General features: G+C 36.6%; 1 protein-coding gene and 1 pseudogene across 4 annotated transcripts in view; one reads left to right on the forward strand and one right to left on the reverse strand.

Moving 5' to 3' along the window:
• Positions 1-15,084, reverse strand: part of MTMR2 (myotubularin related protein 2) — a 94,999-nt gene that overhangs the window by 20,209 nt on the left and 59,706 nt on the right. For all 4 annotated transcript variants that reach the window (XM_033121242.1, XM_033121241.1, XM_033121243.1 and 1 more), the window contains 6 exons: positions 12,986-13,080; positions 12,718-12,828; positions 10,607-10,708; positions 9,537-9,620; positions 1,714-1,863; positions 768-956 (listed from right to left, as the gene is read on the reverse strand). In XM_033121242.1, the coding sequence (XP_032977133.1) occupies positions 768-956; positions 1,714-1,863; positions 9,537-9,620; positions 10,607-10,708; positions 12,718-12,828; positions 12,986-13,080 (731 nt within the window). The remainder of the gene's footprint in view (positions 1-767; positions 957-1,713; positions 1,864-9,536; positions 9,621-10,606; positions 10,709-12,717; positions 12,829-12,985; positions 13,081-15,084) is intronic.
• LOC117030971 (U2 small nuclear ribonucleoprotein B''-like) lies at positions 8,237-9,057 on the forward strand (annotated as a pseudogene).

The following is a 15,084-nucleotide window of genomic DNA, read 5'->3' on the forward strand; positions in this document are numbered from 1 at the left end:
ATACATATACACATAGGTATGGGAGTATAACCAAAGTTTAATGATGTTTCTGTCTTAGTTACAAGACTAAGAGTGTTTTTATAATATTTTCTTCTTTTTGGCTTCTCTGCATTAGCTAATTCTTCTATAATATATATACATGGTTTATTGGGAGTAAAAAAAAAAAACAGTTAATTTTTAAAAGCTAAGTTGTATCTCTTCTCTCTCCTTCTTCTACGGTAGATTTTGTCAACTGGACCAAAATTTCTATTTCCACAACACAAGTATTTTTTCTATAGCAGAAATGAGGACGACTGCTCCAGCTAACTGCTAGTCTTCAGTCTGAATACCTTGTACAGCTGGCAGGCTGCCAGAAGAGGGCAGCACTGGTCACTGAGAACACGGCTTCAGGCTTCCTTCCTCCAGCAGTGCTGCGCCGACTTGTTAGTCAGAAACCCAGTCGTCAAGTTTGGAGAGGGGAGAAACTAATAACTGCTGAACACCTACTCATTATGTAATCATAGAGTTATGCATTCTTTTTATTAGATGATTTTTTCCCCTTAAAACAGCCCTGTTAGCTATTATTATTCCCGTTTTACAAGTGAGCAAATTAAGGTCTAAAAAGATTAAATAACTAACTCAAAGTCATACCAGCAAGCAGGAGAGCCAGGATGAGAATCTACATCTTTATCACTGGAAAAACTGAACTTTTTCTACTATAGAGTGTGGCTTCTGCCAAACTGCTGATTCACGAAACTGTTATCTTAGTGACGGAAAGACAACCTCACCTTATTGGCAACAGCATTCACACTTGGCCGGGCATCGAATATAAAAATTTTATGAGATTGGGCATTGGAGTCCATGATAGCTTGAAGGTATTTTTCATCTTCTTTGCTTCGCTTCCCACTCACTCCTACCATGGGCTGGCTACATCGAGTGATTGTGGCTTGACTTTCAGGATGAATCCATGATAAAACCTGAATGGGGGAAAATGGTGACACACCCTTTATCTACTTCTGTTTATAATTCTTCTCAAAAACATTACTCCATACAACTCTGCTTTCTAACTGGATCCAAAGCCTAAGCTATGAAAGAACATATGAAGCTGCTATGAAATATCATCACCATTCTTTCTGGCCCACTCTGGCATATAGAAAACCTGGTTTAATTCTTTAATCAGATACTGATTTATAAAAGTCACTGATTACAGGAAAGTGTTGTCTCTAGAAAAACTACATGAACAGAGGGCTAGGTAAGCCCCACGCTGAAAGTTTTATTAATATATCCACAAAATTGCCCAACTATAAAGTCTTCAGAACCTATGAATTTTGGACCTAAAATTATTTGAGTTGATCTTTCTAGAACACAGGAATTCATGATTTTGTAGTTTTTCTCTTTCTAGGATTTAAAGGAAAAGAGCATGTGTCACCATGACTAAAGAATGTATATAGTAAGATAAAGAAATAGTGAATAATGTACAGAGCCAGCTTTATTTTCAAGTTAAGAATCATGCAATTCTGTGCACTTCTCCAATACCCATGTGAGACTCTCCTGAAATCTCTTTAAATCTTTCCCCCCAGTTTTAAGTGTATTAAATAACTCATTCTCTAACATCCCATAAAAGACCTGAGGCTGTAGTTATTTTTATCCTGCATCCATTCTCCCATTTGTTAACCTCAGCATTATGCAGAGTATAAAAGCATTTACTAAGTCTCATCAAAGCTTCATACTTACTGGGATACGGCCCCTTGATCTGAAGGATGCCACTCTCTTTAATTCTTCATCAGGAATATTTGCTGGCACAACCAAAAGGGCAGGGTATGTATCGCAAAGCTCATATCGTTCATTTATCTTTGTTATTCTCCAGCTTTCATTTGGAATTCCCTATATGTGAAATAAAACATAACACAAATTACTACCTAACTGAAATATTACAAGACATGAGAATAGAAGCCATCTTATTCAATCTCTCTCCTCTCCGCTATCCACCTCTTAAGTTGTTGGAATAGTTATTGCCTGCCTGTGGTGACCAGGCTACTAGGATGGCATTCTAATGTAGGGATCTGTGTTCTTTTTGGCATTTGGTTTTATGTTAATGATTTATTAAATCATTAAATACTGATCAAGTGCTGGGTCTGTGCTACATATCCAATAGGAAGGAAGGAAGGAAACAGCGAGACTGCAAATGTTCCCTGTCTTCAAAATGAACAGTTTCATTCAGTTTCATTCGCTGATTGAATTTGCTGCCATCCATCTATACAAAGAAATTCAGAGGACAGGCACCAAGTGTCCACCGGAATGCTATATACATATTTATCATTTACATGCCTAAAGTGAATTTTTCATTATAATACTACATTATAATACTAATGAAATATTGCTAATATAAAACATATTAGAAAAGCAAGGAAGTGATAGAAGGCAAAGCCAAAAAGAGGCAACAGAAATACTTAATACATCTTTTTAGTAACACATCGATTATTAAGCTCTCATTGGTCCTTCAATATTTGCTATATTTATAACTAGTGTACTACTTCATATATAGAATCACCTAATAAGACACTTAAATTTTTCCATCCGTTGTTCTCTAGAAAATAAAGCCATTATATTAAATGCTTCAAATTAAAATACGTATTTTTTAAATTTTATGACCCCTGACACTCATCACAGAAAAGGACAAAATCAAAAGAAATCAAATTATAGTAAAAACACACTTATAGTAAAAACACACTATGTGCAGGGCCTCTTTACACACACAGACACACACACACACACACACACACACACTAAATTAAAAAGGCACAAATAGTATGCATCGTATGCTATCATCCACTTTAAAAAATAATGTACATACATACACAAGCTTTGTAGGCATAAAATCTCTGAAAAGATATACAAGAAACCAGTAATAATATTTCCTAAAGGGAGAGGAACTGGGATGGCTGGGAGACAAGGACGGCTTAGAAGGGATACCTACCTTTCAATTTATCCTTTGTACCTTTTCAATTTTATACAGCGTGCAAGTAATACCACCCACAATTTTTTCAATAAAAAAAAGAATACGAGATTTGGCCATAGGCACGGGGGAGGGTTCAACACAGGAAGGATGGTGCCTGTCTGCCGGCTGCACGGGAGGACTCCACACGGGAAAAATAGCAACTGTCCCTCTAGTCCTTGTCCTGCAGTGACATGGTTCAGTCTTTCCCCATGTGTCACTGATGCCCCCCTCCCCCGTTGCTATACCTCCACCAGAGCCCAGGGAAGGCAGAGACCAATAAAATAAGGCCCAAAAACATGGCTTCCAGACCTATTTGCTAAGAAGCAGAAACTATGAAAATGAAGATCAAATGCAAAAACTATAATTTACCAAGAATCCTGCCATTGATTATTAGGAGAACATCACTGAGACTGAAATGGATTACGTACAATGTCCAGTTGCTTCTTTTATACTAGCATAAACACTTTAACTACTATAACTAATTTTACCTAGAACAAAATAATAATAAAAAGGAGGGATTTCCGGTCAAGATGGCAGAGTAGGTAAATGCTGTGTCTTGCCTCCTCTCACAAACACATCAAAATTACAAATAAACTACAGAACAACCATTATCGAGAATCACGTGAAGTCTCCCTGGACAGAAGTCCTACAAGAAAGGATATACAGAACAAACCAAGTCAAGACTGTTAGGAGGGGCAGAGGCACGGAATGGGCTGGCCCCACACAGACATGTGGCTGTCAAAAATCAGGAGGGACATCTCAGCTACGGAGCTACCCCGAGAGGAACGAGGGTCCCAGCCTTACACCAGGCCCAGGGTTCAAGTGCTGGGAAGAAAAGTCCCCATAACTTCTGTCTGTGAAAACCAGCAGAGATTATGGTTGAGTGAGACAAAGGGCAACTGGAGTTCCAGCCATTCCTCTTAAAGGATCTCTATGCGGACTTACTTGGTGACGGACTCACTCGCTCTGAGTTCTGGTGCTGGGGCAGTAGCTTGGGGGGCATTGGGGGACATGTGGGGAAGAACTGAATTGTCTGGCTTCAGGGCTAGGGCTGGAGGGGCAGTGTCCTCCCAGATAGAAGTACTGGCAGGAGCCATTGTTCTTTTGCTAGTCCAGCTTATAGACTCAGGCAGGCACCATACCTGAGTCTCCATCAACCTGGCTCACACAGTTCACCCTGCCTTGGTGACTCCCTGAGACTGAGCCCCACCCTACTTGCACGCCTACCCAAGTCCTTTTTAGTGGCTTTTCCATACAAATGGCCTATCTTGGCTCATGCTATTGTCTTTCTTAAAATCTCTCAAAGGTTCACAAACCCGAAACAAGCAGCATCTGGTCTTGGCATAGCCTGTACCTCTTGCTAAGCAGCTCCAAACCTGGCACTAGCAACAGCTGGCCTCGGTTAACAGCTTAGCATCTCCCAGGTACCTCCAATCTCAGCACAAGTGACAACCATCTGCAAAACAGTTGGTAACTCATACTAAGTGGTCTCAGCAGAGCAAAGGTAATGACTGAACCTGGCCTGCACCAGAGCCCCTCCCAAGAGGCCCCAGAACCAACACACCCAGTGGCCAACTTCAGATAACACCAAAGCACCACCCAAACACCTCCACAAATGACACATCCAAAGGGCACACTGCGCAGGCACCAGGGCCCTGCTAAAGCAAATCCTACTCCATGAAGTCAGCCACTGTACAACAGCTCCTCCCCTATAGTCAAGGCCAGTCCTTGTAACCAATCAGCCTGAGGATTAATCCCTCCTATTGATGTGCAAACAGCAACTAAGACTCAACTACAACAGGATGGCACACATAACCCACACAGGGGACAGTCCTAGAGCACTCAGCTCAGGTGACAAGGGAGACTGTACCCCTGGGCTCCACAGGACACCTACTACATAAGGCCACTCTACCAAGACTGGGAGATGCAGCAGCTCTACCTAACACATAGCGACAAACACAGGGAGGCAGCCAAAATGAGGAGATAAAGAAACATGTACCAAATGAAAGAAGAGAACAAAGCTTGAAAAAAGAACTAAACAACATGGAGACAAGCAATCTACTAGATACAGAGTTCAAAATTCTGGTTATAAGGATATTCAATGATCTCAGTGAGAACTTCAACAAAGAGATAGTTAACATAAAAGTGGAGATAGAAAACAAAAAAGAACCAGTCAGAAATAAAGAATACAATAGCTAAAATAAAGACTACATTAAGGAAAATCAACAATAGATGAAGCAGGGGATCAAATCAGCAATTTAGAAGATAAGGTAGCAGAAAACACCCAATCAGAACAGCAAAAAGAAAAGAGAATGAAAAAAAAAATGAGGATAGTTTAACAGGCTTCCAGTACAACAGCAAGTATACCAACATTTGCACCTACGGGTACCAGAAGGAGGAGAGAGCGAGCAAGGAATTGAAAACCTATTTGAAAAAATAATGATGGAAAATTTCCCTAACCTGGAAAAGAAAATAGAATACAAACCCAGGAAGCACAGAGAGTCCCAAACAAGATGAACCCAAAGTGGCCAACAGCAAGACACATTATAATTAAAATGCCAAAGGTTAAAGACAAAGACAGAATCTTAAAGGCAGCAAGAGAAAAGCAGTTAGTTACCTACAAGGGAGTTGCCATAAACTGTCAGCTGAGTTCTCAACAGAAATTTTGCAGGCCAGAAGGGATTGGCACGCAATGTTCAAAGTGATGAAAAGCAAGGACCTACAACCAAGATTACTCTACCCAGCAAAGCTATCATTTAGAATCGAAGGACAAAGAGCTTCCCTGACAAGAAAAAGCTAAAGGAGTTCATCTCCACCAAACCAGTACTACAATAAATATTAAAGGGACTTCTTTAACAGGAAGATGAAAAATATGAATAATAAAATGGCAACCACTATATATCTATCAACAAATACTTTCAATGTAAATGGATTAAATGCTCCAATCAAAAGACAGGGTGCTGAATGGATAAGAAAACAAGACCCTTACATATGCTGCCTATAAGAGACTTCAGATCGAAAGACAGACACAGACTGAAAGTACAGGGATGGAAAAGATAGTTCATGAAAATGAAGACAAACAAACCAAAAAAGCTGGGGTAGCAATACTGATACCAGACAAAACAAATTTTAAAGCACAGGCTATAACAGGAGACAAAGAAGGATCCAGTAATCCCACCTCAGGGTATTTATCTGAAGAAATCCAACGCACTACTTCGAGGGGACGTGTGCATCCTATGTTCAGTGCAGCGTTATTTACAATAGCCAAGATTTGGAGGCAGCTTGGGTGTCCACCAATGGGTGAATGAATAAAGAAGAGTTGGTACATGTATATAATGGAATATTACTCAGCCATAAAAAGAATGCAATCTTAGCATGCGCCTCATGAATGGACCTAGAGAGTATTATATTGAGTGGAGTAAGTCAGACAGAGAAAGACAAATACCATACCATTTCACTTATGTGTGGAATCTAAAGAACAATATAAACAAAAAGGAACTCACAGATACAGAGAACATTTTAAAAGTTGCCAGATGGGAGGGAGGTTGAGGGGGTGGATGAAAAAAGGGAAGGAATTAAGAAGTATAAATTGGTTGTTACAAAATAGTCATGGGGATGTAAAGTATAGCATGAGGAATATAGTCAATAATATTACATTAACTATGTAGGATGTCAAATGGTTACTAGATTTATCAGGGTGATCATTTCATAATTTATATAAATGTGTAATCACTATGTTGTACCCTGAAATTAATATAATATTGTATATCCACTGTAATTTAAAAATAAAAAATTATTTAAAGAAGAAAAAAGAATATTCTAATGCTTTTTTAGTCTTAAGGTTTACATTAAGAGATGATCTTCACTTTCTTCTATAATGAACTTAAAAGGTATTTTAATAAATTGAGGCTTCTAACTACAAAAAACTGTGTCCTCTCCACTAGACTTTGCTTGGTTGACTCAAGAGTCGGAAAAAATGTCTAACTCTTCAGAAAAAAGTCAACAAATTGCTCTAATAAGTCAAAGCCCATAAGGCATCTATATCATTTAAGGTGAAATTCAATGCTCTTTTCTGACTGCCGCATTTCCTAATCTCATAATTCTCTTTCTGTATGGGTACAGCTGCTCACTTACTCTTTCAGTTTTTTTTTCTTTTAAATGATAATTTATTTCTTTTCTCAGGGCACAGGTATCTCATCTGCTTTTCAAAGTTCTATGTTAAATGCTACTAAAACACATAGCAATTTTTGCCCAGATACCCCCAAAATAGTCCTCATTGTTACAATTCTAAAGACATTTGTTAGATTTTATCATTGCTTCCCCATCTAATTTTGACATTGGATTTTGGGTTAGCAAAAATCTTGCAATGTCACTTACTTATAGACTCAGTTTTTAGTTGATCAATTTATTTTATATTCTTCTTCATATTTTGCCAACTGATGGCTTGCCAACTGAAAGAGGAATTTATAATTTTACTTCACACGTGACTGTGTAGAAATTCACTTTCAAACCATTTAGATACTATTAGTTCTCTAGTGGTATTTTTTTTTTTTTTTTACTTTTCCTGGCTTTGTGAAACAAAGCTAAGTAAATTAGAAGCTATAATTTAAATGCAGTATTTGAAATCTAAATATAAAAATCAGCTTAATGATTTCATAACTGAATTCTAGAATAATTTGTATATCAATCTAATGATTACCAAAAAACAATCAATGTGTGAGAACTTAAATTCTCATGAAAGTACAGTGAACACGTACAAACTTAAAAATAAAGACTATTTTAGGTATAGTTTAAATATTGCAGTATAGGGACTGTGGGAAGTAATGTACTGAGAAAGAATAGGGAAATGATACGCTGTAACACAGATTTCCTTTAAGCTCTACTGTGGTGAATTAAATCACATTATTAGGTTTTCTAATATTAAACCAACCCATCTTAGTCATGATATATTACCTCTTTTACATATTATCAGGTTTGATTTGTTAACATTTTATGTAGAAGTGTGTCTTCTGTGAAGACAGAAAACTTTCAAAATTTTATGTGAAAATAAGTTATAAACAGAACTATCAGAAATTTTTTTCAGAATCAAATTATAGGCTACCCAAAAGAGAAAAATCTGAGTGAATAATGTTGAATGGCATATAAGAATACTAAAACATAAATGTATTTACCATTTATTTTTATTTTAAAATTAAATATTTTTTAGCTTTATGGGATACGGTGCCGGTCTGAGGCTATTTGAACGGTTTACCCCAAACCATGGATATCAGACTAAATCATATAATTTATACCAAAGATATGAATGACAAAATATAAAAGAAGAATTGCCCTGTTTTCTCAGGCTGGCCATGTGGTAGATACTGCGTGCTTTAAAGACAGTGAATATGAGGGGCCTTTGTTATATTTAAACTACTGGACTCATCCACAAATGCTTTGAGACAGCTACAGGGATTTCCATTTCATGGTAAACCAATGCGAACCCAGTATACAAAGCCAGATCCTGACAGAATATTTAAAACGCGTGGCACTTTTGCTGACAAAGAGAAGAAACAAGAAAAATGCCAAAACTGTGGAACAAACAGCAATGATGGCAAATAAAAAGCCTGGCCAGGGAACACCAAATTCAGCTAATACCCAAGGAAATGTAGCACCAAATCCTCAGGTCCCTGATTACCCACCAAACTATATTTTATTCCTTAATAATTGACCAGAAGAGACTAAAGAGATGAAGTTATCCATGCTGTTGAATCACTTCCCTGGTTTTATGGAAGTACGTTTGGTACCTGGGAGGCATGACATTGCATTGGTTGGATCTGAAAATAATGGACAGGCGAGAACTGCCAGGGTTGCTTTACAAGGATTTTTATTTTCTTTTTTCTCTCTTTTTTTTTAAACTTAAATTTATTGGGGTGACAATGGTTAGTAAAATCACATAGGCTTCAAGTGTACACTTCTATAAGACATCATCTATATATCACACTGTGTGCTCACCACCCAAAGTCTGTTCTCCTTCCATCACTATATATTTGAAGGATTTAAGATCACCCCATGCCATGAAGATCGCCTATGCCAAGAAATAACATTTGGGATAGTTGTTTTTAAAGGACTTGGTGTTCTTTACAATGTTTGTTTTGATAACATTTGGTCAGACCATTTTAATAGTTGGGGGTGAGGGGAAGTGAAAGTGAAATTTCTGTGCAGGTTTTAAAACATAACCTAGTCTTCCTTTTTAGCCTTAATGAACTATGAAATATGATGGCCTTAATTTTGTACAATAAACTTCTATTTATATTTTTGAAAAATTATTAAACATTTTTTAAATAAACTGATTTACTTGTAAACTCTTAGATAAGTAAAGATTCATAAAAGATCACTGGCACAGTCTGAGAAGCATTTTAAAGAAACTGAAAGGCAGCCAAGAAATTAGGCCTACCCTTTATTAAGAAAACAACAACAACAAAAACTACATAACTTACAAAGCTGTTTACTTCTACCCATGAAATTTTCATTAAAATAAAAAGAATACAGGATATTAAAATTGAAAGGAAAAAGTACATACCTGCCTCCTGTACTCTAAAAGAGGGTCATAGAGCTTCCACCCATTTTCAGGGAATACTTCTTTGTATTCAAAAGCAAACAGAGGCTATAAAAAAATAAACAGAGTTAATAGCTAAAAAGACTTTTAAGGAGGTAATGAATCAGAAAAGTATCCTTATCATACCCAAAGTTTTCACTTATTTATCTGACAGGATACTCTGTATTGGTGTTTTTTTCAAACATACAGGAAAGCACAGAGGCCCACCACCAAGATTTATCAAATGGTAACATCACCATACTGCTTTCAGATATACCTGGTAGCCGTTTTAGGTTTACTTCTAATGAAAAACATTACATAAAAATGATGTCTTCTGATATAATTAATTAGTTTGACATCACCAATATCGGGAGTTAAGCAGCTTTGAAGTTTATGCTGTATTTTCTAAAACACACTGAGTTAACTTTTTATTTTTTGGCATGCAATCTATGTACCAAAAAAAATTAATTTATATAGACAGAATGGTGGGAACTACTATGATGAAAAAACATTCAAACTAGAGTATTGATTCCACATTTTACTCCTTACTAGCTATGCCCTTGAATTAATTAGTTACCTGCTTCTGGTTTCAACTTGAAAGTAGGGATAAACAATATTCACCACCATATGGCTACTATGGAAGTCAGATTACAGAACATAAATGAGGGGCCTAATACTATTAATAACACAGTGTAGGAACTCAGTTAAGTACCTGCCCACCCTACCCTCTTAAAATTGCTAGACTTAAGTGTCAGTTCTCCAAATACTAATGAAGACCACATACAGTTTTCATCACAGAAACAACCTGGATAAAAAGATCATATAATTATGAATGTCAGTACACAGGAATGGGCCTCAGAAAACAGCTCGTCCTGTTCCCTCATTTTATATCTAAAAAAATTGGTTAGAGAGATTAGGTTAAAACCTAAATTACACATCTGGTTAAATGGGAAAGAAGAATTGTAAATGTAGATATTCTAGATATCCTAGATATGTTTCTTTACACTACATCAATAATTATAATACAGATTTTTCAAAGATAAGAACCACCTTACCAGGTTATTAGACACAGGAAATGCATATTTCATTAGATTCTCAAATATGGATCTTCTTGTTCGCCCCTCAGGTTTATGAGCAAATCGTAAATTTCGAATATCCTAGAAAAGATTTAGGATCAATTTGGCCATCTATCATTTTTTGTTCCCTTTTCATTTAAAAAACAAATAAGGTAACTTGAAACTATCTTTTAAAATGTTCAGATTTGTGAATGTGGGATACAAAAATAAATCAGACAACATCTCCTGAAGGAAGGGAAATTACAAATTCTTATTGAGAGAAATAAAAAGAAACACAAGGCACTCTAATACATAGCAGAATTCAGAGGACAGAAAATTTAACTCTGCTTATATACACAAGGTAAGTCAGTGCAAGAGGGCCATGGAGATTAGACATACTGTATCTGAAGCTTAATACCATGGCTGATACACACTATCAGTATATATCCTTTCCCGATGAAAGAAAGCACATTTCCTGTCATGAATTTCCCTATTAAAAACCTGATCAGCTGTTGTTATATTTCATAAGTGTCTTTGTTCCCATTAGACCTGGTGATTGTTTTCCTTCTTACGATCCCTTCCCAAGACTCAATTCCATTGGACCTTCTCTTTGTAAGTCTCTGGCTAAACCAAACTCTGCCTAAAGGTTTTCCTCCACTCCATGTCAAAGTTCTTCAAGCATCTATCAGCACATAAGCTCTGAATAGTTTGGTCGGTATCATCTAGGCTCTATACTCAAATCTAAAGAACAAGGTTGCCTCTATTATTTGTCCTCCAGCAATTTTCTATGCTCAGGTTAATTCTGGTTTACTGACATCTTAACAACACTACGAAAAAAATGGGAATTAAGAATAATTTCAAGACTTCATTTAAGTGTTTTAACCTAGACAAAATTCAAAATAACTATCATATACCCCATTCTGCAAATCCAAACACAGAGACACACTACTACAATGTACCTACAGTACACGAATAAATACATTTTACTACAAATTCTATCCAGAATTATGCTAGCTCTACCATCCCTTAAAACAAACATGTGGGAAATTTAGCTGATGCCTTGTGTTTCCTCCGTAAATATCTTTATAACTAGTAGAGATACTCATTAAGCACTCTGTTAACAACAGAGTTCTTTAAAACTATCACAGCAGAAGCCCCTACAAATGTCTGTTTGTTAATGGTCTTGTTCCATGAAAAAAATTACACTTAAAATGATCAAGATTTCAAAGTCACCCTCTTTCATTTTCTCTTATATTGTATGCTCTATTTACTATTACACTATAGAAAAGTGATCAGAAGACAAAGTACTTGACACATGGCTGGCAGTTATTACACTCCTAGAGACCTTCTGACTACAATAGAAAGGCAAAACAGTAATTACTAAGTCATTAGCTTTAACAGATTCACAAAACCTCTAAGATTAACAAAGTATCTTGAAAGTTATGCATGTACTATTGCTTTTACTTTCGGTACCAACAGAAGACCACAAAAAAGGAAAAGGTGATCTAGAATTGAGATGTGCACAGGTATTAATTAGGCCATAACCGGGAGAACAGTGCCCTGTAGAGTGACACATGGTATTAAACAACTGTGACTGAATGTTAAAATTGTAAAAATCTAAATGTCATTCAAGTTTCAATGTAGTTAAAGAATGCGAGTTAGATAAGAAAACAGGGAAGGTCTATAATATCAAATTTTCCCCACGATTGTTTCAGAAGCAGAAAATTTATGAGAACTAAAGAGGAAAGATAGGTGATGATGAATGTCATAACAAGTCTTCCACTACAAAGTGCCATGCTTTAACTGCTTACACAGATCCTTGTTTCTAATTTGTAAATTAAAGGGAATAATGTCTATAATGCCTATTTCAGGATTTTTATGAGGCTCACCATGAAATGAATGTGAAAGTACTTTTTATTCGGTCCAAAAGAATTCAAGTCTAATTCATGATAGATTACCGTTCTATTACTCCTAAATGTTTTCCTTTACTAGAATGACATTTCTAGTATGAAATCCATTTGATACTTTGAGAACCAGTGTCTAAACACAGGCTCTAATTAACAGGAAACTTTGCAAACCAAATATAACAGCACAAATATTATGACATTTACCTTGCACACAGTTTCTAGTCCATAAGAATTTTCACCTCGACTAGAAGCACCACCAATTTTTTCTACTCTGCTTATCACACCAAGAGAAGCATCTAAAACAAATGGGGGATCCTAAAGAAAGGAAAGAAAAAAACAAAACTTGAGCAACGGATACTGTACAATTATAGCTGAGAAAAATCTTAACTAGAAATGCTTTAATAAAAATGAACAAAACTGCCTTCAAACAACACAGATGGTACATATAAAAATCGAATCCAACAAGTCTTACCCGTTCCATGCTTTTGAAATATAACCTGTAATTCGTAACAGTCAGAGTTCCTCGTACAGCACCAGTGAATGGACATATATAAGTTACATCTTTGGCTGAAAAGGCAAAGAATCCACAATTTACAATGTATTGTGCACTATTAAAAACTGCACTCTCATCTTTTCACAAATAAAATTTAACAGAATTCTGATTGCTTCTCTAACTTATGCGCAAAACTAATGGAATTAGTGATACAAAGAGAAAAGAGAACTCAGAAGCCAAATCCCAACCTTCCAACCATGCAGTAATCTGGGGAAGGAATGTAGACTAAATGGAGAGGACTGAAGAAGCGGGGGCTCGCCCTGCACCCTGAGACAGACCAGGAGACAAAGACGGCCGCCATCCCTGTTGGATAAAATTGGTGTGGTAGTTGGAGTCGTGGGTGGAGGGGTCGTGGTAATGGTGGTTAACAACAGGAAATGTCTCATGGCGTAGTCACCAGTCATCTTATCCTATTTTCTAGATCACCTCACCAATCTGCTGGTCTTCTCTGGCCATGTCTAGTCTGTCAACATACTCCTAAAAATACAATACCCGAAACATGTAACACCAGAAACTTCTGATTGAATTACATTTATGGGGAAAATATTGTAGGGGAAATGAAGTGCATAGGAAATATAATTTCTTAGAAAAATAATAGTATAAGAGGATACAATATTCCGGACCCAACAACTGATGTCCAACTTTACAGAAATAATCACAAGCACTGTTTTATTAAATGACAAATGATGAATCTACACAGCATTCTGCTTTTTAAAACATGAGTTAATTAAGCAGGATAACTCAGCTACCATTAGTTCAAAATAATATTTAATATGGTAAAGTTCATAATAAATATCAATTTTTTTATCTTAAAAGATTCATAAATCCCTGCAATGTATTTATTATAGCAAACCAGCATATAAAGGAGTATCTTCATTGTACCAAGGAAGTAAAGCTCAATTAGGAGCAACAAATTTCTAAGAACCTCTCAAGGGGTTTCTGGGAAAAGTGAGGGACATGAAATATGTTTAATAGGGTATTACAACTTCCTGACTTTGCTTTTTATTCATCACTTTGAAGGACTGACTGCTTTGCATGGAATTTGAAATGAGACTGATCTTCTAATGCTCAAGTACGAGCTAGATTGTTTAAATCATTGTTTCCAATGCATGTTTCATTTAGAGGGGAGGTTTTAAATTAAATAAACCAATCATTATACGTACACAAACTTGCCTTGCATACATTTTCTTGCCCTTATGAATTTTTACTTCAACTAGCTTTATTCAATGTTCCTAAAATCATTTCTGGATTCCTTCCAGAGCCAGTTTTCTTACACAAGAAAATGAGCCTTATTATTCTATATTCCGTTACGGGTTATGTCCCTCTAAGGTGTTTTAAGTAACACCTTCCCCTTTACTCTAAAATCAAGAGCTAATACAATGAAAATGGTTGCAAAATTGCAAGTACTATACAAATATAATGGTTTATACCTATGTTACTATTATCATCATTAGGTTCTGCTTTGTTCTGTCCCCTTTACCTTTTCTCCTCAAGCTGGTGGCAGCTAAGTCACTCTGAAGAGAGAATTTACGCTTAGCAGGTTTTGTACCGAGTAAGAGGGCGACTGTGACCAGGCACCTTCCCAGAGCAAATAACAGTAGCTACAACCAGCACTGATGGCCTAGCACTTCTTCAGACTTTATAAACTACTTTCACCTCCTTTTACCTTTATGAAAACCCTTGAACATAAGACCTACAAGGACCTACAATTTTCAGATGAGACTACCAAGGCTCAGAGAAGTAAAACAAATTGCCTAATGTTTTCAGAACCAGTAACTGCTAAGATGAAGGCCTGAATGCAGTTCTTCTAACTACAAATTCAAATCTCTGCACCTCATCATGCCACTGACGTAGCAGTGTGTCTGCTGTGTCAAAGGCTGAAATACGCAGTGTGTGCTACCTTGACGGCTGATGTGCCCAGGCCGCAATACTCTGAGGCTGTTACTCCCCTGGTACATTCTGTTGCTGGTCCCAACATCAACTACTTTAACTTTTTAAAAACAGCTAAACCACAGATT

This window comes from Rhinolophus ferrumequinum, chromosome 11, assembly GCF_004115265.2.
Source record: "Rhinolophus ferrumequinum isolate MPI-CBG mRhiFer1 chromosome 11, mRhiFer1_v1.p, whole genome shotgun sequence".
NCBI lineage: Eukaryota > Metazoa > Chordata > Mammalia > Chiroptera > Rhinolophidae > Rhinolophus > Rhinolophus ferrumequinum.